Source organism: Zonotrichia leucophrys, chromosome 5 (assembly GCF_028769735.1).
Source record: "Zonotrichia leucophrys gambelii isolate GWCS_2022_RI chromosome 5, RI_Zleu_2.0, whole genome shotgun sequence".
NCBI classification, from domain to species: Eukaryota; Metazoa; Chordata; class Aves; order Passeriformes; family Passerellidae; genus Zonotrichia; species Zonotrichia leucophrys.
In genome coordinates, this window is record NC_088175.1 from 26,516,537 (window position 1) to 26,541,081 (window position 24,545).

The 24,545-nt window shown below is 35.8% G+C and overlaps 2 protein-coding genes across 2 annotated transcripts in view; one reads left to right on the forward strand and one right to left on the reverse strand.

Moving 5' to 3' along the window:
- AVEN (apoptosis and caspase activation inhibitor) overlaps window positions 1–24,545 on the reverse strand; it is an 83,879-nt gene that overhangs the window by 46,884 nt on the left and 12,450 nt on the right. The window contains exon 2 of the mRNA XM_064713453.1: window positions 17,027–17,207. Coding sequence (XP_064569523.1) covers window positions 17,027–17,207 — 181 coding nt within the window. The remainder of the gene's footprint in view (window positions 1–17,026; window positions 17,208–24,545) is intronic.
- Window positions 1–24,545, forward strand: part of CHRM5 (cholinergic receptor muscarinic 5) — a 47,495-nt gene that overhangs the window by 886 nt on the left and 22,064 nt on the right. The gene's annotated exons all lie outside the window — the stretch shown is intronic.

The window sequence follows — 24,545 nt, forward strand, 5'->3', positions numbered from 1 at the left end:
CCTAAGATTTAAACCCATTTAAAAGATTTTAATACATATTTCCATGCATGGTTGTTTAAGAAATAATTTTTTAAAAGCCATGCTTCTGTTAATAGTACCACGAAACATTTACTGCACTTCATTATCTATTTAATCTGGCAAAGCAAACAACATTTTGCACCACAGCAGCAGATGTAAGAGGATATCTTTTATTACAGAATAATAAATCTCTGTTTATATAAAGAATATTAAATACAGCTAGAAGTGTTGATCAGTTATTTATGAAAGGCAAACCTACAGCACAGTGAGGAAACAGCACCATGTTAATGCACCCCAAGGTACTGTGTACAGAGTGTCAATAGGAACACTGGACATCCATCCCCAAGTTAAACTATAAAAAAAGAAGGTGCAGGTCAACTCATTTTTTCCCTCATTTACAGCATTCATGTGAATCACATAGACATGAATTCTACATGAAAATAGCATGCAAAACATTTCAGAATAAGATTCTACCATCTATTAGGGCTTGAAAAATGAACACTATACCTTTTAATCAAAAAATTACACTTAGAAGTCATAGAGAAAAATACATTTGCTCAGATACAAAAACCTCCCCCAAACTCTTGAAATTCAAAAAGCATTAAAAATTTTACATCATTGAACATACCATTTATATTATCACACTGGTCAATTCTGTAATCAATAGCAGCTTTGAAAAACTACATCTTTGCTACTACTGCCCTTTATTGTTTTCGCACAGTTTTTCTATTTATTAAGATGCAATATTTCTTCCAGCATTGTTTTAAGTACCTCTTCTACTTCTCTCTGTATCACTTCCCTTGTTTCTATTTAGGACATCTGATTATATGATATTCTTATTTAATATAACCTTCAGTTCTTTCTGGCTTTTTATCTTCTTATGTTTTGCTAACTTACTAAAATAATATCTCTCTTGCTTGATGGTTGCTAAAGGCAGACTAATTTGCCATTCACAAATACCCATTATGAACCCTTCATTTATGTACAAAGAATTCTAGCAAGTGCTAGAAAACTGAACTTACTTGCCAAAGACTGGTAGAATAGTATGAGACTTAAAAACTCAAGTTGATATGAGACAAGGCTCATCATAGTATGAGCAGTCAACAACATACTCCCAAAATAATGGCAGGATATGTGAAACAACTTCTGCAAGAAAGAGGTCACCTCATGCATATTAATGTGGTATACTTTATATATCTGAAACTTGTTCTACTAGTCACACTTTCCACTGTCATGGCAGGGGGGAAAACCCATTTCTCTAAGCATACTTAAGTCTTCTGCTTAATGCAGGCAAAGACATTTCTATTATTCTAACTCTTTCCCATTTGCTGTATTTAATGAGAACTTGATGAAAATTTTGCTAGTGCACCCATAACTCAGCCATTTTGTTGTTGACAGGTTCCAGCACTCTCTGTATTTCCCCAGTTTCTGTCCTTTTTCTCTTAATTATTTTTTCCCATGTCTCACTTCACATATCACCCTGATCCAGTAAGAATTCCTCCTGCCTCCTCACAGCTCCTATACAACATGCACTGATAATTTGTCTCACATCCAACACACCAGGAAAAAAAATCATAAGTGAGGAAGCAGGTTCTGTACAATATAAACTAAAATAATATGGCTGTAAGTTTCAATAGAACCAGCTCACAATTTCCATAACTTGAACCATCAAAGTCTACTATAAGTCAATAATATTTGCAACAAGCAGCAAATGCAATACAGATTCTGTTAGCTGACTTCAGAAGACAGCTTTGTATCTTCTAGATGTGGTTTAGAGTTGAATATTAAAAAAGAAAGAAAAATAAGAACTGGAATTCAGCTTTTTTTTCACAAAGTACTGCTGTCACACTACAAGTTTTGTAAACTTGAATGCTTCCTGAGGTTTTTGCCTTCTCTTTTGTAAAAGATACTGCTTACCATGGCTTAAAAATAAAACAAAACAAAAAAACACCCCCCCTAAAAAAACAACAACACTCCAAACTGTAAATATGCTAGCTAATGAACATCCTTATTTAAGAAAAATCAGGTGATTATTCAAAGATCTCAAAAGGCTTACTCAAAAGCTTGTGTTTTAGAAACTTCTGAACTGAGAACTGCACTTAAGGTTTTGTGACTTAAGAACTGCATTAACTCTGTTGTAAATATGAGAGGGCTAAGAACAAGTGGAAAGCTTACTTGTAGAAAGAAGAACTGGATACAACTAATATTTTTTTCAATATGTAATATTTTTGAAAGGTGGATTTTTTCAGATGTATTCATTAATATTTTTAAGTCATCAAGACAAATGCTATTTTTAAGTGCATTATTTCTCTCACTTATCCTCAAAGTATTTGGATGTATTAACTAAATGAACAGCTTATTATTAGTTCCAAAACCTAATCTCCCATGAAACCAGAAATAAATATCAAAGAATCACAGAATATGCTGAGTTGGACAAGGATCACTGAGTCCAACTACTTCCCCTGTACAGGACCATTCCCAAGAATCACACCGGGTGCCCAAGAGTGACAAAATATTTTCCAAAATATATAATTATGTAAAATCATATCACCTGAAGGCAGTAAGTCAATATTTATTTTTCCACCTTTATCATAATCAGTTGTTTAAGGATCACTAAGCATCTGACAAGGATATCTTTTCATTTCCACTCTGTATTGAGTTGTTTGTATATGTGAAATGAATAAACCACATCACAAAATAACAACAGGCAATTGCCCAAAGAGAGCACATCTGCTTAGCAAATGGCACATGTGGTCCATACATACGGGACCCCCTTCCCAATTAACTCAACAAGTAACAAATATTAAAGTGGGAAGGTATGGTTTAATAAGTCTTTTTAAAATCATCCGAATTAGACACAAACCAAAGCGCCAACTGCCTGTTCTGGGCAGCTATCAGCTAAAAGAAATCCACAAACAGGAGCTCAGACTTGGAGGTACATGTATTGCTGAGCTGTTGGCCCGTCTTCTGCATTCACGTTCACGTCTATCAAGACCACTATAGTACAGGTAAAACATAAGGTACATTTACACTTCCATCCTCTTATTAAAAGAACTTATATAAGCTAATAGAAAGTAAGGAGCAAAATCCAGAACGTATGCTCCTATAGTTAAATCACTGATGCAGTAAATCTATTTCACCTGGAGTTACAAAGGAACACAAAATTCACCACGGCCATTTACATCTCTCTCAAGCCCTTCATTAAATAATCCCCTGACTCCAAAAATTACTGTAATGAGAAAAAAGGCACTAAAACACTTCAAACCATTTGCACTATAAATACATAAGGGTCGTATTATCCAGTACTGCCAGCCAGGTGGAAAGAGCTATATTTCAAAAAGCCAATCTGACTGATACTGGTTACATTCATATATATCTATTTTTTCATCTACATTCATTTTTTTTCATATATATTCATATACAGAGAGTTGATGGGTTTGGGTTTTTTGTTGTTGGGTAGTTTTTTTGTTGTTTGTTTGTTGGGGGGTTTTGTTGTTTTTTGGGGTTTTTTTGTTTGGTTGGCTGGGGGGATGTTTATTTGGAGGTTGTTAGTTTGTTTGTTTGTGGTTTTTTAATAAATAAGCAGAGCCAGTTCACACAAAACCAGTATATGACTACAGGTGAAAATGCACAGAGCAGACATTCAGGCCTCTATAAGTACAAACTCTGATTTAAAACAGAAGCACGAAGGCCTACATATATTTATACACTGGCATATATATATATATATATATATATTTATAGTTTTTACAAGTATTTTAAACTGGCAGATATAAACTTCTTTGGGATGGATCTGATATAGAGCAGCATCTGCATAAAAGGAAGCTTTGTTACAGCAATGCAACTGCATGTTCCTGGCAACTCAACCTGCAGCCCAACAGCCTCGACAGACATCTGCTCAGCTCATTCCTCTTTCTTTGTGACACCTGGTCCCGGACCAACTTTTAGGTCCTGCAAGGGCTGCCTCCACACTTTAAATCTCAATTAACCAAACCTGTTAGCTTTTCCATTCTTTTTTTTTCCCAGAACTGAAATCAAATTTATGGATCTACAGTTACCTAAATAGTTCCATTTGATAGGATGTATTCACTTCTAGAAGGACATTCCCTAGTGTTCTTCAATATTCCTGACACTGTGAGACATTAAAAATATCCATTTGTATAGTCTGACTCAATGACAGCATTGATGCTTTACAAGGAAATCAGCTTGCTATTCTTCTGTTATACACTTATATATCAATCAGTGGTGAAGCCAGCAAGCATGCTAAAGATCTTAAAATTACAGGAAAGTGAATTCTTTATGGGACCTCAATACCTTCCAACAATTTTGAACTAAAATATCAAACTTTAAATATTAATTTAATGATTCTGCAGCTTGCAAACAGGGAAGAAAGAAGCACATCACTTGGGAAAGGTCACCAGAAGCTCCCTACAGCCCCAAATTCTGCACAACAATAACCAAGAGCTTGAGTCTAGAGATGACTGAAAACAGGGCACACACAGGGATACTTCCTCAGTATTATTCTGCCTGCCTCCAGCTATTTGCAGTTCAGGGATTTTTTGAGCCTGAGAGAATGCCTTATTTATAAGATAACCCTCAAAGTATTTTTCCAGTCATTTTTGAACCAGCAAAACCCTTCAGTTTCCATAAGATCCTATGACAAATTTCCATATTTAATTATGAGTTACATCAAAAATACCTTTGCTTTGAATTTGCTGCCAGATAGCTCCATTCAATATTCCCTACTTCTTCCACTAGCAGAGACAATAATAATTTCTTATTTATCATACATTAATCATTCCATGATTTCACAGAAGGCTATGGCATAATATTTTCATCTGTCTTTGCAGTTGAAAACATCTTATTTTATTCTACTCATATCATTCTTAGCCTTGCTTTATATGTAAATTCTTCCATATTGTTGGTTGCCCTGCTGGCCTTTGCTGTGTCTTCTCAATACTACTGTTTCCTTGTGGAGCTTCTGGGATCCAAAGTCCAAAAAGCTACACTATGTGCCTTGTGTACACTGACTTACAGGGTGACACCATATAAAATTTTCTATTTTCTTCTCTATTCTTTTCCCAGTTTCTGCAGCTCACTTGCTTTCAACTAAGGAGGAATAACAATCATCTCAGACGACTTTAAGTGTATAGGGACTGTTTACATGCACACATGCACATACTGTACTTCACTTAATCTTCATCTGCAGAGAATTTAATATGTCATTTTTGTGGAGTTTTTTTCCTACAACTCTCTGCAATCCTCAGGCTACACAGAATTGTAGGAAAAATAAGATACACACTTTTAAAAGTGAAGGTAACAACACATCAAATCAATGCAAGAGCTTTAGGTGATTCTCCACCACTGAAATTCATAAAATCACAGAACGGTTAGGGTTGGAAAGGATCTCTGGAGATCACCCAGTGCAAGCTCCCTGCTAAACAAGATTCACCTAAAATGAGTGGCACAGGAACTGGTCCAGGCACGTTTCGAATATCTCCAGAGAAGGGAGACTCTACAGTCTCTCTAGGCAACAGCTCCAGCGTCCTGGCACCCTTGAAATATTTTTTTTTCTCATATTCAGATGAAACTTTCTGTGTTTCAGTTTATACCTGTTGCCCCTTGTCTTATCACTGGCCAATTGAAAAGAGTCTGGCCCCATCCTCTTGTCACTTGTCCTTCAGATATTTTTGTATGCACTGATGAGGTCCCCTCTCAGCCATCTCTTTTGCAGGTTAAACAGGCCCAGCTCCCTCAGCCTTTTCTCATAAGAGATGCTGTCTTGCTGCCCCTTCACTGGACCTGCTCCAGGAGCTCCCTGTCTCTCTTGTCCCGAGGAGCCCAGAACTGGACACAGCACTCCAGGTGAGGCTCTCCAGGGCTGAGTAGAGGGGCAGCATCCCCACCCTTGATCTGCTGGCCACGCTCTCCCTAATGCAGCCCAGGATCCCATGGTCCTTCTTGGCCACAAGGACACATCACTGGCTCAGGGACAGTTTGTAGTCCATCAGCACACCCAGGCCCTTCTCTACAGAGGCACTTCCCAGCAGGTCAGCCTTAGCCTGTGCTGATCCACGGGGTTATTCTTCCCCTGCTGCAGGATCTTACACTTATCTTTGTTGAGTTTCATTAGGTTCCCCTCTGCCCAGTTCTCAAGCCTGTCTAGGTCACACTGGATGGCAGCACAGCACTCTGGGGTATCAGTCACTCCCCACAGTTCGGTATTCTGTCCCTCCATGCAGGCCACTGATCAATAAGTTCGAGAAGACCCAGTACCAAGCCCTGGGATGCAATGCCAGCCACAGTCCACTAACTACACTCCATGGCACTGATCACAACCCTCCAAGGTCTGCCATCCTGCCAGTTCTCAATCCACCTCTCCATTCACTCATCCAGCCTGCATTTCCTGAGTTTAACTCTGAGGATGCTATGGGACACATGTCAAAAGCCACGTCGAAGTCAAAGCAGACATGTTTAAATCAAGACTGACAAGAGCTTTTGACAGCAGCTGCAGTAAGAGATCTGCCTTAAGTCAAACAGTAACTAGTTCTCAACTTGCTTTGATGACTGCTCATTTTATTCAGAAAAGTTCACCCAATCACAAAGGGTTTCCTTGGCTTTCTAATCTATGAATTTTACTGGCTATGCTGGGGTTAGCCTTTCATCTAAGATTTAGAAAACCTTGCTGACTATCTTTTAAGTCAGTAAGGAATTTGAGCTAGAGAAAAAACAAGAGCAAGTTTCCCTTCCTCAGGTTTCACCCAAACTTTACTGAAACTGTTTTTATTAATTATGCTTGCTATTTCACATTGATTTGCAAGTTAAAAAATGAAGGAACTATACTTGATCTTTCTTGGTAATTTTATCTCTAAAATCTAAAAGCAAATAATGGCAAATATTATTTCATTAACAATTAAATTATATATGTTTTAAAAATATCTTGCAAGGAGAGGAGACAATTGAATAATTTCTAAGTTTAGTTGAGACCAACTCTCAGAACAGAGCTGTTTTTTTTAATTCATGCTAAAATTTGGACCATAAATATTCTTTTCCCCTACTGAGCAAGTTTGTAAAAACAGGTCTTTAATTCACACTCCCCATTTTGCATCCCAAATTGGTTCTACGGTTCACTTCCTCAGATTCCTACAGTCACTGAAGCAGTAGAAGATGGTAGTATGTTAAAATACTTTAAAGAAGAAAAAATTGCAAATAGAGACCTCCAAAAGGACAAAAGACTCTTCGATTACTAAATGAACAGACAAAAGAAACTTCACATGCACTGAAACAGGTAAACTACTCTGAAGCACAGGCATTAAACACAAATAATCACTAGGGGTTTTTTGTTGCTGACTTCGGTTTTTTTAAACAAAAAGATAACATGACCAAATCAAACATTTTAGACACTTTAAAATGCTTTGTCTCTAGTTAAATGTTACTTTACACAGAGATATTTATAAGGACCAATTTTTTTGACAAGCTAAACTATGCTTGTAAGGTAAAGGTATGAGATCTGATGCTTTCAGATCATATTTCTACAAGTTAATTTAGTCATCTCATATTTGTAGGCAATTTTCCTCTAAGAAGCTAGATTATTCTTCCTGGAGATTTCTACTCCTCCTTCTTATTCTTCCTCCTCCTTTTTTTATCAAATACAGCTCAGAGAAATAAAATTGTCTGTGAGACAGAAACAGGATACATAAAACTAAGAGTAAGGAAACAATTAATATGGCATTATGAAAGGAATAACAAAAAAAATATAAAAGGGCAGACAGAACCATGTGGAGTTACACAAAAGAAAATTTAAAGCAATAAAAGGCTGTAGACACTTATTTGCATTAGAAAATTTACTTGGTATCAATATTCTAACTGCAAATGTACATTAAGATGAATCAGAAGTGGGCATCTGGATTTAATCCAACTTAACCCAATACACATGCATGCTACCACCCTTACTATTATCAATAGCAATTCTAGTATTTTACTGATTCTGCAAGATCTTTCCCTTCTCACCAGCTGCTCCATTTCATGTTCCTGCCAGCTTTTTATTGCACCATTCATGTAGTCCAACCAGGCAATGAGATCCATATCTGGTGATGGGCCAAAATACATAATATCATTTAAGTGTCTTTCAAACTTTTTTCTTCAAATATTCAAAGAAGAGGGGAGGTGATCTTAGTTTATTATCAAGGCCAGAAACAAAATATAAAGTAATTTCAAATTCTATCAGGCCAAATTCTATCTTCTATCGACTTTTGAAACATTAAGCACACCTAGAAGGAAAAAAACTAAACTAACAAGCCACCCTTGTAAGGAAGTCAGGGAAGAAGTGCTGTTTTCCATTAGAACCAGTTTGTGTATTTCCTTGGGCATTGGAAAGGTTACAGTGAACACAGCAAAGAGAGTATCTTTACCTGAATAATATAAATGGTATAGACTTGCTGTCTGGAACTGTTACTCTTACACCCCTAGCACTTTTTTTATTAAAAAAAAATCTAACTCAGATTACCTCCTATTACCAGTGAACTGTTAATTTATAACACTTGGCTTTCCAAAACTTCCTTTCTGCCAGCATTTTCCCAGCAGAAGGTTAACTGTCTTAAATAAAGGCCACTAGCCTTTATGACACAAAAATCAATAGAATTATATCATGATTTTAAATCATTCCCATCTTGAAGTAGTTCTTCCACCTTGCCCTGTTTTATTTCATAGCAAGCTGATATACAATTTTCAGAGACACATTTTCTGTATATTGAAGCACATGTATATATTCAGTCAAAGAAACTCATATTGTCACAGACTGTTTCCAGTTAACAGTATAAAAAGAAGTAAAGAGATCATTTTTATAATCCAAATTATCTGCAGCATATTCAGAAATATCATGCTTTGTAAACTCAGACAATGAGTGTGTACTGTCAAAGGAAGGTCATCTGATTCACATTCCAGTAAAGGCTGAAAATTAGTCAGAATCAAAGAATATATAATTCTTCCCCACTGGCACCCTATTCTTACCCTCAAACATGACTTTTAGTAAAAGAGTTTTTAGTTCACAATTTTACACATGCAAGGGCTTGGTTTGCAAGAAAGGACAACAAAGGAATACAAAGAATTCCCTTGAGGCTGGAAGAGACAGTTACAACTCTTGTTTTAAAACAAGCTTTGGCAAGGCTCAATGTACCTTTGACATTCTTCAGGAAAATTACTCAAATCTAGACAAAAAACAAGCTGTTTCAGAAAAAAAAATAATCTTTGAAGCGCTAAGAAGAACCATCTTCCGATACAACACCCAGAAACACTGATGATGCCACTTCCCTGATGAGCTGAGAGCGAACAATAAATAGGCAAGAGAACATAGAACAGATGAGGAACTAACAAGTGATTTGGACAAAAATATGAGGCAGGGGAAGGGTAAAGAGAAAGCCTAGACTAGAAGTTGGATGTAGGAACCAGGAATTCTTGAGCAATAGGATGAGACCAAAGAAAAAAACAACCTCAAAATTAATAGGTGTGACTAAAGTACACTAAAACCAAAAGCATTAAAAGAAGAGTAGGACAAGGAGAGACCAAGCCATCAAGACCAGATTTGAGAAGAAATTTCAGGATTACACATGGAATAAGAAGAAAGAAGGAGCTATAAATGAGATTAAGGAAGAAACAGGCACTCCATACCCTTTAGAACACTATCTTCTTCACAGCCCTTCTTTGACTCCAAAACTGATGCTTAGAAACAGCACTGTTCCTTGCAAATGAATTTCTGACACTATTTCTAGAATAGGTTTCACCATCTCTTCTGATGGTGGTTCACATGCAGGCTGGTCTCAACACTTTGGAACATCAATCGATGAACAAGGAAACATTCCTATCACACTTATTTTGTTTGTTAACAGATACTAGGAATAAATGCACACTTATGAGAAACAGAACAGCAAATGCAGTCTGGTTTCTGCAATTAAACTAATCTGCTGCATCTGACAGTCTTATCATTTTTATCATAAACAAAAACTTCTAGCTTTAGAAAACTCTGTAGAATTTCTATTTTGTTTCTCTCTCTAATGTAAACTGCTGAGAGATGGAACAAAAATATTACGATTAAAACAAACACAGCTCTTCCAAATCAATCAACATCTTTTAGTATTACCATAGAAGTGATATCTATTAATGTCATAATTGGAAAAGAAACAGTACTTTATCAATAAGAAAAAAATGTGTCTACTTTAAAAAGTCTACAGTCTAATTCAGGTGATTTAACAGTAGTCAGAATTTAACAGAATCAAAATGTAAAAAGGAAACCAAAAGAAAAGAAAAATCAAATCAATCAAAAGTCCTACGCAGCAATAATGAAAATAAAAAAGTTTTAAAAGGCTCCAAGTAGGGAATGGAACAAAATAAATAAAAAGCAGTAAAAGCAGGAGAAAAGTGAACAAGAATGTCATGGCAATAACACACTGAACTTCGGAAATGAATACTGGAATAAGAAATGTACAATCTTAATACCAGAGTCAGAGTAATTAAGTTTTGGTGAGGGGATTTCAGTAGCAGAAATGTCAGAGATGATGTGGCAGAAACACAGCTGACCAAGATGAGGCCTAATCAGGAAGAACAGTTTTAGGGGCTTTGTAAAAACAAAGGAAATTATTAAACTAGAGAAACAGTCAATCAGGTGAATAGACATTTTTATCTACGTCTCAAACCTACAAATTCAAGTAGTGTACATGAAACAGCAAGACACGAAGAACAAATTGCTCCACATTTAAACACACTGATTTGTGATTTCATACCAAAACATACTTCAACACAATTCAGCAGAATTTCCACCAATATAAAGTAGCAGCAAAAGATTAAGAACCCAGAGTTAGAGAAGGATATTGGCCAGAAAACCTTTTAAATCCAGAAATCTGAGACTTCACAAATAAATTACTGTACTCAAGATGCGAAAAGTGAAAAGAATGGGGAAAAGCTTACCACATTGATTTTAATGGGAATAAAATTTAACCCCTTTAGTCTGTGAATCTTACTCTATTCAATTCTAAATCATAAAGCACCCAAATTTCTCTGAAATATTGAAATCCTTCAGATTTTTTAAATTACTTACCAGTAATTACACAGTATTACCATTGATACTTAAAGCCACATAGCTCTAAGACATCAGAATGTTAAAATAAAGAGATGTTATCCTACATTTATATTCAAATCATGGAGTCACGTTATACTTCCACACTTCAATCATAGTTTGGGTTACATTTTAGATAAAACTTAGGAGGGATAAAGGCACAGATATGAAAGCATACATAATGAGCACGGACTACCTATTACAGGAAAACACATTTATCAAGAAAATGTAATTAATACTTAAAATCTGGCATGTCTTATTTTTAGTTCAGACAAAGAAAAAAAAAGAAAAAAAAGGCAGCTTGGCTTGTCTGATTAGAAAAAAAAAAAGAGATGAATTTCTGTAATGTTAGGAACAGTTTAGGAAGAAGCACTGAGCAGATGGAGAACCAGCTTTCACTGATGCCAAGTCCTGTGATTTCAATGCAAATCTTTATTGTGAAAGGGTTTTTTCCTGTTTGTTTGGGACAAGAAAAGGAGTACAGGAGAGACCATTTTTTTGTTGATTTCAGATGCCTACAGGTACATAAGCAAGAAGAAGTATCTCTTAGGTCTAGTAACAAGTCCCAAGTTGCAGACAGCCCTGTTGCAAATAAAACATATGCAAATGGAAATGAGACCACTTGGATATGAGCCCTCCACAGATGGGAAATGTTATCTACAAGAGGACCATCAAAAAGGAAATGAAAGTTCTGATGTGCTGAAATGGGGCTAGAAGGAAAAGCAGGATAGAAGAGCAGGTCATGGAAACTCAGAGAATGTTTAGGGAATGAGGTAGTGAAAAACAGAGAACATAAAGAAAGATGCAAGTAAAGCACATGCCCTACATATTTACATCAGGGTCACACAAACTACAATATTTAAGTGACCTGTTACCAACCCTTAATGCAACAGTGCAATCACCTTTCAAAAATCAGTAACCTGGCACCTGTATCTTTAAGCTGATGATAAGTGATAAGAAGTAACCAATATTTCTGTGTTCCACAGAGATCATGGCACTTGGGGAACAGTAAGAACAGAGAAGTTTTGCATCAGTTGAACTTCTCGGCCAATTTCTGGCCAAGAAATAGCTGAGTTGTCAAGCAAGTACCACTGAAAAATGGGACACTGATATATACAGTAATCCAAATCACCCATGAGTTAAGCATTTCTGTAAAGAAAAGCAATTTTCAGCTATTCTCTATAATTTGAAAACTCAAAGGGTTCTTATTTAGTACTTGAACTCTGCCCTGTTATTGCCTTATTGCCATTCTTTTTGCTTGAGCAGAATTACCATTAAAAAAAAGAAAATTGATTTACTCTTCACTCAAATTCTTCTTTTTTCAAAAAAAAAAAACCCTTGGAAAACTCTCTACTTGAGATAGAAAAGTAAAACCTATTTTTAATGCAAGCCTTGCTCCACAAGTTTATCTATTCAGGTTTTTCAAGATGGCCAAAGGTCTTTTGTGTACTTCAAATTCTCAAGCATGTACTGACCTTGCAAAAGACATACCAAAATTAAACACAGACCCAAAAGAAAGAGGTTGAAAAAACAGATCAAGTGTTTAGGGAAGGGAATGTAACTGTTGCCTCACAATCCTTATACCTATTCATTATGATTATGCTCCAGTGACTGTTTTGATTTTTATTCTACATTTTTTATTGTATTTAACTGCTAGGTATCTAGACAAATTATATGTATTATTATTATAAATTATATGTATTATTACAATATCAAAACCATTCTCGCAGTTTTATTTGAACTGCACAGCATTTCTCTATCTTAATCTTTAATGCACCAGAATCATGCAGCCATGGCCTAAAAAACCAAATGTGAAAAATTCATGTCCAAAATTATATTTTTTCATCTTGATAATCATCACCTTGCAGTCCAAGTATTGTTATTGAGGGTATGTATGTTGGCAATTTTTGGCTGGTTTACTGCTAATGCCTACCAGGTTTAAAGAAAAGTAATCAAGTGCCTGAATATGATCAGCTCTATAATGATATTTTAAAGAATCTATTCACAGCCAAAAATCTGATGAACAACCTTAGTCTACTGTAGGTCACTTAACCCTCATCTTTCAAATAATGAGGGCAGCTCTTCAAACATGGCAAGATTCTGCTCACAGAGTAAGGTTATCCTATCACTTCCACTTCTCTTGCTCTTTATGCTTCAACAGCATTTTTACTAAATTGATTCAAGACCCATTCCCTGAAGGCTTCACATGGGACTTGTATTTTATATCAGCTAAACAACATGGAAAAGTTTGTTATATTCAAGACAATTAAAAATACAGGCATTTTAAAATGCTGAAAAAAGAAACATACTTAACAACTTAATCTGAACCCAGGATACCTATTTTACACAGAAATATAATAAACCCTAACAAAGAAGCTCCATCAGGCCAGTGACATCAGCTGTTATCAAAGGCGCCTGGCAGTTCTTAAGACTATTTTCAGCTGCCTTTTGAAGTATTCAGTAAGAAATTTTCATGGTCTATTTTCTGCTTCAGGTGGCTTTTCCTTACCTCCCCTTACCATCCCCTTGGAAAGGAACCAGAGAATGACTTGAACATTTTTGTGTGAAAGCACTTGAGAAACTGTAACCCCTTTTCCTCCCTGAATCAGTACCTTGAAATCAGCCTGCACAGTGGTTTTGCATGAAAGAAGTATGTTCTGTGCATTTTGTGAAAAATCTGACCTGACTTAGCCAATTACAAGCTTCTAGAAACCTGAATTGGTACCTAATTTTTACAAGATCTGCTGAAGCTTAACAACCAGTCACCACATCTACCTCCTCAGTGGTCTTCTGCATGTCATCCCAATGTGCAAGGCAACTGAATTAAGTTTCTTCCTACTTTCAGTTTTGAGTAAGAGTCAGATTTTCCACTGTAGAAGTCTGCATTTAACAGGCTTTAGGTAAAACACTGACAACAAATTGTCACCCTGCATATTTCTGCAGCCTCACCTATGGTGACATCCCTAACACAGTTGAAAACAATGGTCTGTCACTTTATATTGTTGAGTAACTTGAGTAGGAATTTGGGGATACTGACAGAGAATGTGGGGAGAAGATGGAAAAAACAGTTTATAATGGAGACCAGAACTGGAAGCTTGAAAGAATAAACTGGGGTTGACTAGAGAATGAAAGAAACTAAGAGGAAATAACAAGATGTGGTAGTGAATGAAACCAAATGAGCAATGCCAAGCAGAACAACCAAGACGGGGATCACCAGGACTGGTAAGAATTCTGCATCTTACAGAATTTGAAAGAATTGGATTTTAATAAATATATTTGGGAGGGAGCTGGCTCACAACAAGAGACTGAAAAAAGATCCACCAACAGAAATCAACAAACAGGAAAAACAACAGAAGGAAGGAAGAGTGAGAAGAATTAGTAGGCAGGCAAGGGCTGATAGCAGAGGAAGAACATGCAGTCAAGAGACAGTCTGGGAGTAGTCAGGCCTAAATATCAGACTGAAAAGGCAGAGTCAATGCCACCCTAGAGATTGGCATGAAGCAGAGAAAGCTGGAACTATAAGCAAAAACCTAAAAACACAGTGTTTGTTTTCAGAATCTATTGAAAGACATAACATAAAACATCCTAAAGACTCTACATTCTCTGCAAGTATCTAAAATTCTTTTCTCCTGAGACTTCCACTTTCCACCTTCCTCTGCTAACAATAAAAATGTAGCGCAATAATGCAGAATTTTGTTCCTTTCTAAATTCAAGCAAGAGTAATATTTATGTATTAGATTTAAAAGCTCTAAATTATCAACACAACATCCATATCTTATTATATCTCATTTTCTATTTTTAGGTTGATTTTAAGTAAAGAATTACACACAGATGCACTTATAAATGATATTAAACAAATAAGTACCAAGCACTTTTAATTCCTCGGACATCAGCAATTCCTCCATTTAACTTTGTCACCAGCATTAATTCTGTCTTTATTATATTATCCCAAATGATTTTTTCTATGCTATCTCATTCAATTAACTGCATATTTTCTGGGATAAGACAAGTTTTATCTTGAAGGATGACACTCTCTTTAGGACCCTGCATTCAATATTATAGAACCTAAGCATTACATAGGAGAACAGGTTTTTAATCTGAGCCTTTGCTAAAGAATTAACTGGCTGTATTAATTACATAGTTGTGCATTAATAGTAAATAACAAGATTCTACAGTTTTTAAAAGTTTGGTATTAATGAAAAATTGGAAATTTAACTCCATTCCCTCTCCTGTACTCCCTAACTGCTTGTTGCAATTAAATTGAATTTATTCTGTATCTTCAGAATGCTGAACAGTAATATACTAACGACAGCAATTATCAAATAAAGCAGATGTGTGAGCTTCTTCTCAGACCACTACAAATAAATTACTGCATTCCCAGTTTTTATACATTAACCAAAGAAGCTAAAGAACAAAGAACACTGCTGAGACAAATTGCTTTTTTATGTCACTCCAAGAAATCTGCATTATTGTTTAGTTTTTTCTTCCTCCAAAAGAAAGTACTTTATTCCACTGCAGTTTCTTATTGATTTATTTCACTCTAGAGAACAATAACAATATATCCTAAAATAAAGCACTCTCTAAATCAAAGATTTAGAATTAAGAAATAGGATGAATATATAAACACTACCTTCCAATATTATTATTTGAGGCATTAAGAGACTCTAAAGAGCAAAATAAATGGGGAGGTAATATATGTGTTGAAGTATAACTCATGAAAAACACATATTAAAAGAGCTAAAACATATTTTGTTATATCCTCAGTTCAAAAGTACTATTCCTCAGAACATTTTAAAGGCATTCTGTAGGCTAACAATTGAGTTATTAAAAGGCTGAACCATGGAGACATGGCAGCTCAGGACAGGTCTCTTGCTTTAAAAAGTTTTTAATTACTATATCTACTTTGCTCCCCAGACTCTATTAGATACACATTTCTGAGTTCTGTACTATGTGCCTTGACTCCAGCATTGTTTTCCGTGCAACACAAGATTCAGAGAAGTTAATACACATTTCATGATACTGTGATTAAAACCTGACAGCTTAGGCCCAAGTTTACAATGCTCATGTGAAACAGAACTTCAGAGATTGATTCTTGCACAAAGAAACAAATCTCTGTTCTTTGTTTCTTTACTATAGCTAACTTCTAACTTACCCTACCAAGCTGTGACTGAAAAATCCGATTATTTAGGTTTGAGAGGTTGCAGAACTTCCAAGGTACTACAAAAACTGCCATAATACATTGTTTGCAGCTTTTTTACTGAATGGTATTCCAACACAATGGCATATAAGAGTTTCTAAAACAATTTTAGGTGACTGGTTTTAGTGTAACAACCCTATACATTAATGTATGGCTGAATAACCCCAGCATCTAGTAGAGACTGTCTCTCCACCTTCTCCTTTATTATCTCCTCTAAACAGGGGAAAACAACTGGTCATTATTTTCAAGGAGAGCAACACTTGCTATTCATGCACACATTTCTACAGTGCTGATCACAAACCTCAGTTGAAACAAACAAGAGCAAGCAGCTGCCTGTTTGTTGTGTTTTGTCATACCAGCAACTTTTTTTTTGTTTCCTGGAAAGCTACCCAATAACCAAGATCAGCAAGAATAAGCTCAATGTTACCGGATGCTGCACACACTCAGCCCCATCTTTTGACCAGAATGCACTAGCCAGGATCCCTCTCTTACTCCCCATCTGTCCCAGCTCCATGCAGCCTGTAGGCTATGAGGCTGTACCCATGGAGAATTTCAACACTCTAAAATACATAAATGGCAGGCTTACTGAGGCAGACAGGAATGGTATTCTAGCAGGGAGCTTCATCATCAAGGACAACTGCCAGAAAAGTAGTCATGTCTCAAAATACAAAACTAAAAAGCCCTACAGACTGGGAAAAGCTTACCTGCTGAGCTAAGCAAAACACTGAAGTCTGTTCCTCTCTGTGACTCCCCAACTTCATTCTGTCCCTCTTTTTCTGTATCCTCATAGCGGCTCCAGTTAGAAAATACCTTTCTTCTTGAATAGCATTTCACTTCTTCCTTCCCTTCTTCATGTAGTGATTCAGTATCATCATCCTCCTCTACCTGTGACATTCAAACGGACAGTTAAGCCATTGCAACTTAACAGCATTTTGTTCTGTATTTCAACAATCATTCATGCAAACAATACCAACCACAGAAATAAAACCCAGAAAGACAAATCCATCTGGATCCCCACATACATTTTAGCTGGTACTATCTTTGTGAACTGTATGTAATTCATCAAGAATGTAACTAAAAGTACTGAGTAAAGCTTCAGTTCCTACATGGGATCAAGCAGTGACACTAATACAAGTTCCACTACTTTCCCTTCTATTCTGAAAATTCATAATAACTTGAGAATAGCCTTCTTCCTACAACTGAGAGCCATGCATACGGAGTGGAACTAAGAATTGAAACCAAGAGCCTCTGTCTCCGTCCAAGTGTTGCAGTGATACAGGTTTTAACTGGAAAAAACCAATGTTTGTACAGTGGAATAGGAAAAGATACATTCTGCAGAAAAACATTTTGAAAATGGTGATTTATGTAAGAATTTCCATCATAATCAACTATAGAGTCAAGTAATATAGAAAAATTAATCAAATTTAGTTTCCTTCATAAAAGCTATTTTATGGAAATACACATGAAAAAAATTAAATACACTGCTAGCAGTCAACCTACTAATCTTAACATTTTAAAAAAGGTCCTAGGGTCAAAAAGGAGAACTTATCGAACAGTCAAGATAAAAGCAAAATAGGCAATTGCCACAAGTACTCAACAGCTGTGGAAAACTATCCCCTGCCTTGAATTCTATATATGCAGCTCTCCCGGAGCTTTGGGTTTTAGCTGAAATGACTGTTGCTTCAGAAAAAGAAATATTTACTTCCTGGAGGGAGGAGCACTCAACAGGCAAGAGATTAAATCTGTCACAATTACACAAATGCACTCTCAGGTGTCAAACACATGACAAAAAGGGAAAATATTCTATGCATTCTCACTGGTTCTGTGCAATTTTCAGGTAAATTCTCTTTTCTTTGTATTCATCAGATAAATACACTAAAATGGTTGTTGTAGGTAAACAGTTGGTTAAGTGAACAAGTGGATGAAGTGACAATTACATTACTGGAAACTGAGGCAAAGCCATAATTTCCATACAACAAAAAACCAAAACTCACAAACCCAACTTAATACTTCTCTATTCTTCTCCATGAAATTAATGATTTGCTTTAATCCAGGAAACCTTGCGAAATTCAGTGCCCAAAATAACTTGGAGCTGATACAATTCACAGGTCAAAGCAAGAACACTGCTACAAAGATAGATCAGTTTTGTACTTTATTTTTAAGAAAAGATCAGAATCATCTTAAGCAGCTATAACATTATAGACAATTACTTCTTATAGACTTGTTTAAAGAATTCACTCCTTTCAGCTGTAAACATAAAATACCCAGGAGTACCACTCCCATAGTTCAACAAGTTTCCAGTTAACTAGTATGGATACAAATGTTTTCCCTTAAATCAGATTAATCAGATTAAATTCTTTTTCACTTTCTGTTATTAGCTGCATATGTTATACAGTGCACCTCAAGAAAATTTCCCTTCTTAGAAGTGAAATAGTTAACTTCAAGAAATAAACCACAAATTCTCAGGAGCATTAACAGCAGCTATGCAATCTGGTTCCACAAGTACTGTCCTGAAGCTTACTGTTAAAACAAGTAAACTTCAAATAAAAACCTGCTTCCATTTCCAATAAATATTTAATGGAAAATCTTACATGATGCACCACAAAGCTACAAAACAAAAGTGCAAATAATCACAATTGAATAGTCAACATTCAATTAATTTAAAGATGTGTTAAAATTTTCAAATACATTAAAAACTTATCAGTGAAACTTCAGAAAATAGTTTGCTTCTACCATCTCACATGACAGCTGCCAAGTAAGAACCCCAGGAACTCAGAAACATACACCTTTAATCACCTTTCTCATAGCTGCCTATTCAGCTACACCATATGCTACTAACATTGTCATCTCACCTTACTGAATATGAGTTGTAATCAGTACAGAGCAAACATCTGTCCGATGTGTAATGAAATAAACTACCCTCTTGCCACATTGTCAAATGACAAAAGATACAAGCTGAAACAAATTCTAGAAGCCAACTCAGATATAACCTTTAAAAAGTATTACTCATGTAAGGAGAAAAACATGGGCCTTTAAATAGTATTAAGCTATCTACACGTTATTGCTCAGTGTTTAACACCACACGATCACATGATACCACAGGAGGTACAGCATCTATCTGCTGTGCCTCAGTTCCAGACAGTAATGCATCGCCATTGGCACATTTCATTGAAATTTTCCAAGTGTGCAAAGCATGCAAAAATCCAGCTGAACAAAACCAGGAAACCTTCAGACTATTTTGCATATCAGAAGAATGAAAAAAAAAAAAATGTGTGCAATACTCCACCCAAACACTAAAGCACTCATCACCAGGGAAAGGGCCAAGCTCCCCTGCAGAGGAACTTGCACAATTTCTGGTCTTCTGCCAAGCAAAGCATTTTTATCCTATATGAGAGCCTGTGACTGCACTTTACTTCTAAAGGAAAGCTAAGTGCATAGTACAAATTACCACAATCTGGAGTCTAACAGAGATAAAAAAAATACTTTAGTACACTAATTTTACATACAAGGTTGAGGACATTATGGTATTGAGAAAATATCAGAAAGTGGGCTTCTTGATTGACTTTTCTTACAGATAAGAACACATTGATGCACGTGGTTCAGGAACGAAGGTGTTTAAATGAAGTAAACATTGCTCTGAACAAGTAATTTCCCCTGGGGTCATCCTTCTGCACTTCCCTGGATCCCAGAGTGGTTTGGATCAAAGTACACAATGGAAAAAGTGCAACAGTGACCTCTTGCATCCCACTTCAATTACTCAACCACTATTCACTGAAAGCGCAATCAGTCCTGGCATGTTAAGTACATGTGTCCAAGCACTCAACAAGAATTGTTGGGCTCACAGCCCTTTTACGAAACAAAACTCAAAGTGCATTAAAAGTCAGGGCTTCCATTAAGACTTTCTAAAACTGTACTTACTATCCTTAGGAAGCCACAGGAGCTAGAGCTTATAGCCTTCTTCTTGTTCAGTTCTGGTTACACTGCAGGAAAAAAATTAGAACTCTGCATCTTTGTCAGTACTTAGAATACTGTACTTATTCTACAGTAACAAAACCATCAGACATTCAGCTTACCTTTCCTTGGACCAAATGCTGTTCCCTATCATGTAGGTATTATGCATTACTAGATTTCCATTCTTATTTATTTTGCAGCATTCCTCCCAGTTCTCTTCCCAATATATCACTTTACAGTATGTAAACTTCATTTGAGCTTTTTTGTTAATCTCTTAGAAAGAGCATAGCTATTTGACTTCTTCACTTCCTTCCCAAATTATCTTTAGAAACTCTTCAAAATTATATTGATCAAGTGCTACTTTTCCCCTTTGCTACTGAATCTCTGTAGTACTGTTTTGAATTACAGCTACAACATATTCACATTTCCTTATCTTTTCCATTCTTTATTAGGGAAACTCACCTACAATACCCCAGACATCATATATATCCTCTGAGAGTTACAAAAAACCGTCAGTGCCATACAGAGATCCCTGCATATTCATGGACACCCATAACCACTGTCTATCCCCTACATTTGCTGCTCTCACAATAAACAACAGCACTCACCAATTCCTTAAATAAACTTCTGTCTTAATTCCCTCTTCCCTTCATAGAAACTGCTGTACAGTTGTGCTCAAGTGCAAGGACATTCAAGCTTACCTAGATGTCTCAATCCCATTTTCTCTTCTCATCAGGGTAAAAGGCTAGCAAGAAAAAATAAAATATTCTCTGGCTTGAATCTGATCCAGATTATCAGCTGCATCATGAATGAGCACATATCTTTTTTTTTTTTTTCTTATTTACTTTTAAAATACTAAGATGTATATGCAGAGACAATCTTTGGTTGTCATTCTAACTTTGGCAGCATCTGTTAAGGCCAAATTTTCACAGAAGGGACTTCTAAGTCAAAGGGTCAAAAAACGTTTATAATTAAGCAGCAAAGCCATTCACGATCTCTACATCTTAAATTGTTTCACAGAACAGAAGTCTGTACATGGAGACTTGTATGCATGTAAATTAGAATAATGAGTTCTTAGTGGTTCCTCTGGGCAGACCAAAGCGGAAATGTTAAAGACTTACTCTTTAGTGTTAGAGACACTCACTCATTAATGACTTAAATTGCTCTTGGAAAGAGATACTTGCTTTAAATTTCATTCAAAGTTTTTGGTAGTGTAACCAAACAGGAGCAACGGGATTACACCAGGGATTATCTTAGTACATTACAGATACAACACAATCTCAAAAAGAATTCCTTTTTTAGCAACAGTGCTCATTACATGCACTTTATTTATATTCAAAACTAAAAAGGTACAGGAGAATTTCCTGACAGCTTAATTTATGTATTACTATGATTGATAGGCTAATACCTCATGACAGCTATATATAGCACAAAAATCTTCAAAAGTTTTCTTATTTGATACATTTAACTAATTAAAACCCCTATATATATATCTCCCTCTTTTTGTAAGTAATTACTTGACAAAGGAATGCATCATCTGCATTCCTTTTTCCACCATTTATTGTGGTGGAAATTTAACAGACTCTCTAAATAATGAACTGTATGGTATACTAAAGAAAAACAGACTACATTCAGAACAATGGCAAATGGAAGCAGAACTTGCTGTTCAGCTGGACCAAAACCCCACCTCCTATATTCTTTGTACTCTTGAATTTTTTAACATAATCAAGGACCAGGGCTACAAGTTGTCCTGCATCTTTCTCACAAATCATTAACATTTCCACTAGCTAAAGCTGTACAAGATTTGTACATATTCTGTACAAATCTTATGCCTCACTGAATTGAAATGAGAATTATTAGGAGCTAAATATCTCCTTTAGATTCACTGAGACAAGGAAAAAGAAAAAGCCCCACAGGCAAACAGCTTGGTTATTTTGTTTGTAACTACCAATTTAAATGGCAGACCACCTTCTCTTTCAAAGACCTAGAAAAGAATCCATAAATCCTGATGCTCACTCTTCAGTGCCCTCTCAGAAGTATCTCCATGACCTGCTAGTACATGATTAGCACATGGTCCTTTGAATGAGAGCCTTACAGGGAAAAAATGAACCAATCTAATACATGCTGCTCAAATTTCACACTGTAGCTTTCAGAGACCCAGTTTGAAAACTGTTGACTTGTAGATAAATTAAACTTCATAACCATGCACTGTAGGTTAGCAAGACTTTGTTCTTGGCAAAGCCTGCCAAGTAATTATTTATTTCAGAAAGTGCATATTTGAGAATGCTGCTCATTAGATACAGGATTTTCCAAACTACAAAGCCACTAGCTAAAATTTCACTCTACTGATTAAGATTAAAAATCCAAACTGAAGGATACTTGATGGGGTATGTTGTGAGAACAGTATCATTATGAATTCAGTACTCATTCTGCACTAACTGGAAAATTTGGAAGAGTATCAACAAGTTGCATCAACTGCAGAAGAAGCCCTCTGCCTCTTTTCCCCAAGGCTGTCCCATGCTGTGAACAAAGACTCTGTAGGAAGTTTGTCCAGCTGCTGTCTATAGATAACGAGACTTTTGATTTTCTAAACTTGCCACACTAATACATTTCCACCAACAGAAATTCAACTGTATTTTTTCTTTAACTCAGTGGAAATGATTTTATGAAAGTTACTGGCAACTACGTAAACCTATCAAGCAATTCATACAAAATTATCATATGGACCTGTATAAAACCTGGCAGCTCTTCTACCTTTGAATTGTCAGTAACTTTAAAAAGCTGGTTTTTTGTCTTACAAACATCAGTCAAAAATATGAGTGCAAACATAAAATAGGAGCCTTTGTCTTGACAGAAAAGGTTTCAAGAAAACCTTACAAAGTACAATGCCAGAAAGGTTACAGCATTTTCAGTAAGATTACTTGTTATTCCTAAGTATAGGCTGTACTTGGCAAAACCCAGAAGCTTATATATTGCATACATATGGATCCACATATGTGAATGTTGCATGTCTTATTTCAAAACCAAGTTACACTTTGTATTCTGGAGTGGTAAAGGAAATCTTCTGGAGAAAAATAATTGTTTTTACCAAATCTGCTGTTCCTAAAAAGAAGTTTCCTAAACTGCACTAGAGATTGACAATATCCTGAAACTGTTTCAATTCTTATGTGTTAATGTCACAGTATTATAGAGTAATCCCAACTGAAAGGGATTGCAAGAGGTCATCTTGTCCAAATGCCTACTCAAAAGAAGGTCAAAATTGAAATCAGACCATGTAGGTTGGGGCTTTGTCTACTCAGGGCTTGAAAACCTCCAGCAGTCTACTTAATCCCTAGTATTTCATTTTGCTGTTTTATTCCAGCACTTCTAAAATTGCAAAAGCAGTTGTATTAACAGCTTTAACAAGAACTTGGAAAGAACACACATGAGGAGTTCTGTAACATCAAGAAAGCAAAATTTATTGAGGGGAAATATTCACCTCAACACTTAAACAAGTGATGTTTTAAAAGATATTGCTATTTTACTACTTTTCATGAGGCAATGGGTAAGAGAGCCTCTCTCAATAAACATTTCTGTTATACACTTCTACATATTGAAAAGCTTTGTAGTTCTGCAACTGTATAAACGATGAAGTAAAAGCACAACAAATTATGTAAAAAGCTCAGTTAAAGCATCCATCTGCAGAACAGAGAAAAATTTGATTTTAACTCACAGGGTTTATTTCATAAACTTGGAACAAAGTTTGCTCAAAAGAGCAAGATTTGCAGAAGACCTTAGTTATATTGACAAGTCTAATGTTTATTTAACAACCCCTACATGCACACAGCTTTAGAACAAAGCCAACAAAAATCCAGCAACTGTACCAAGATCAAAAACAACAAGAAGAAGCTTCAGGGTTTCTCATGCAAGGAGAAGTACAGGACAAAGTTTCTCAACAGATCTAATTTTTTTCACAATGAAAATTAAAAAAAAAAAAAGAAACAACCCCCGAAAAAAACCACTCAAAAGATTTCTGCTCTGCTATATTACACATGAAAGGAAACTTCCAAAGTTTACATTTTAATAACAACAAAACCTATCACCTATCTTTAAAATCAAAAACATTTGATAAGAGATACTAACAAGTTAAAAGTTTAGGGCTTTTTAAAATGCACTTATTTTGTAAAAAAGAAAGCACATAGGAGTAAAACATTCTTTCTCTATATATTTCAAAACATAGAAATAGCTTAGTGATAGTCACCCACACTGTTCAATTTTCAATTGTTATAGCAT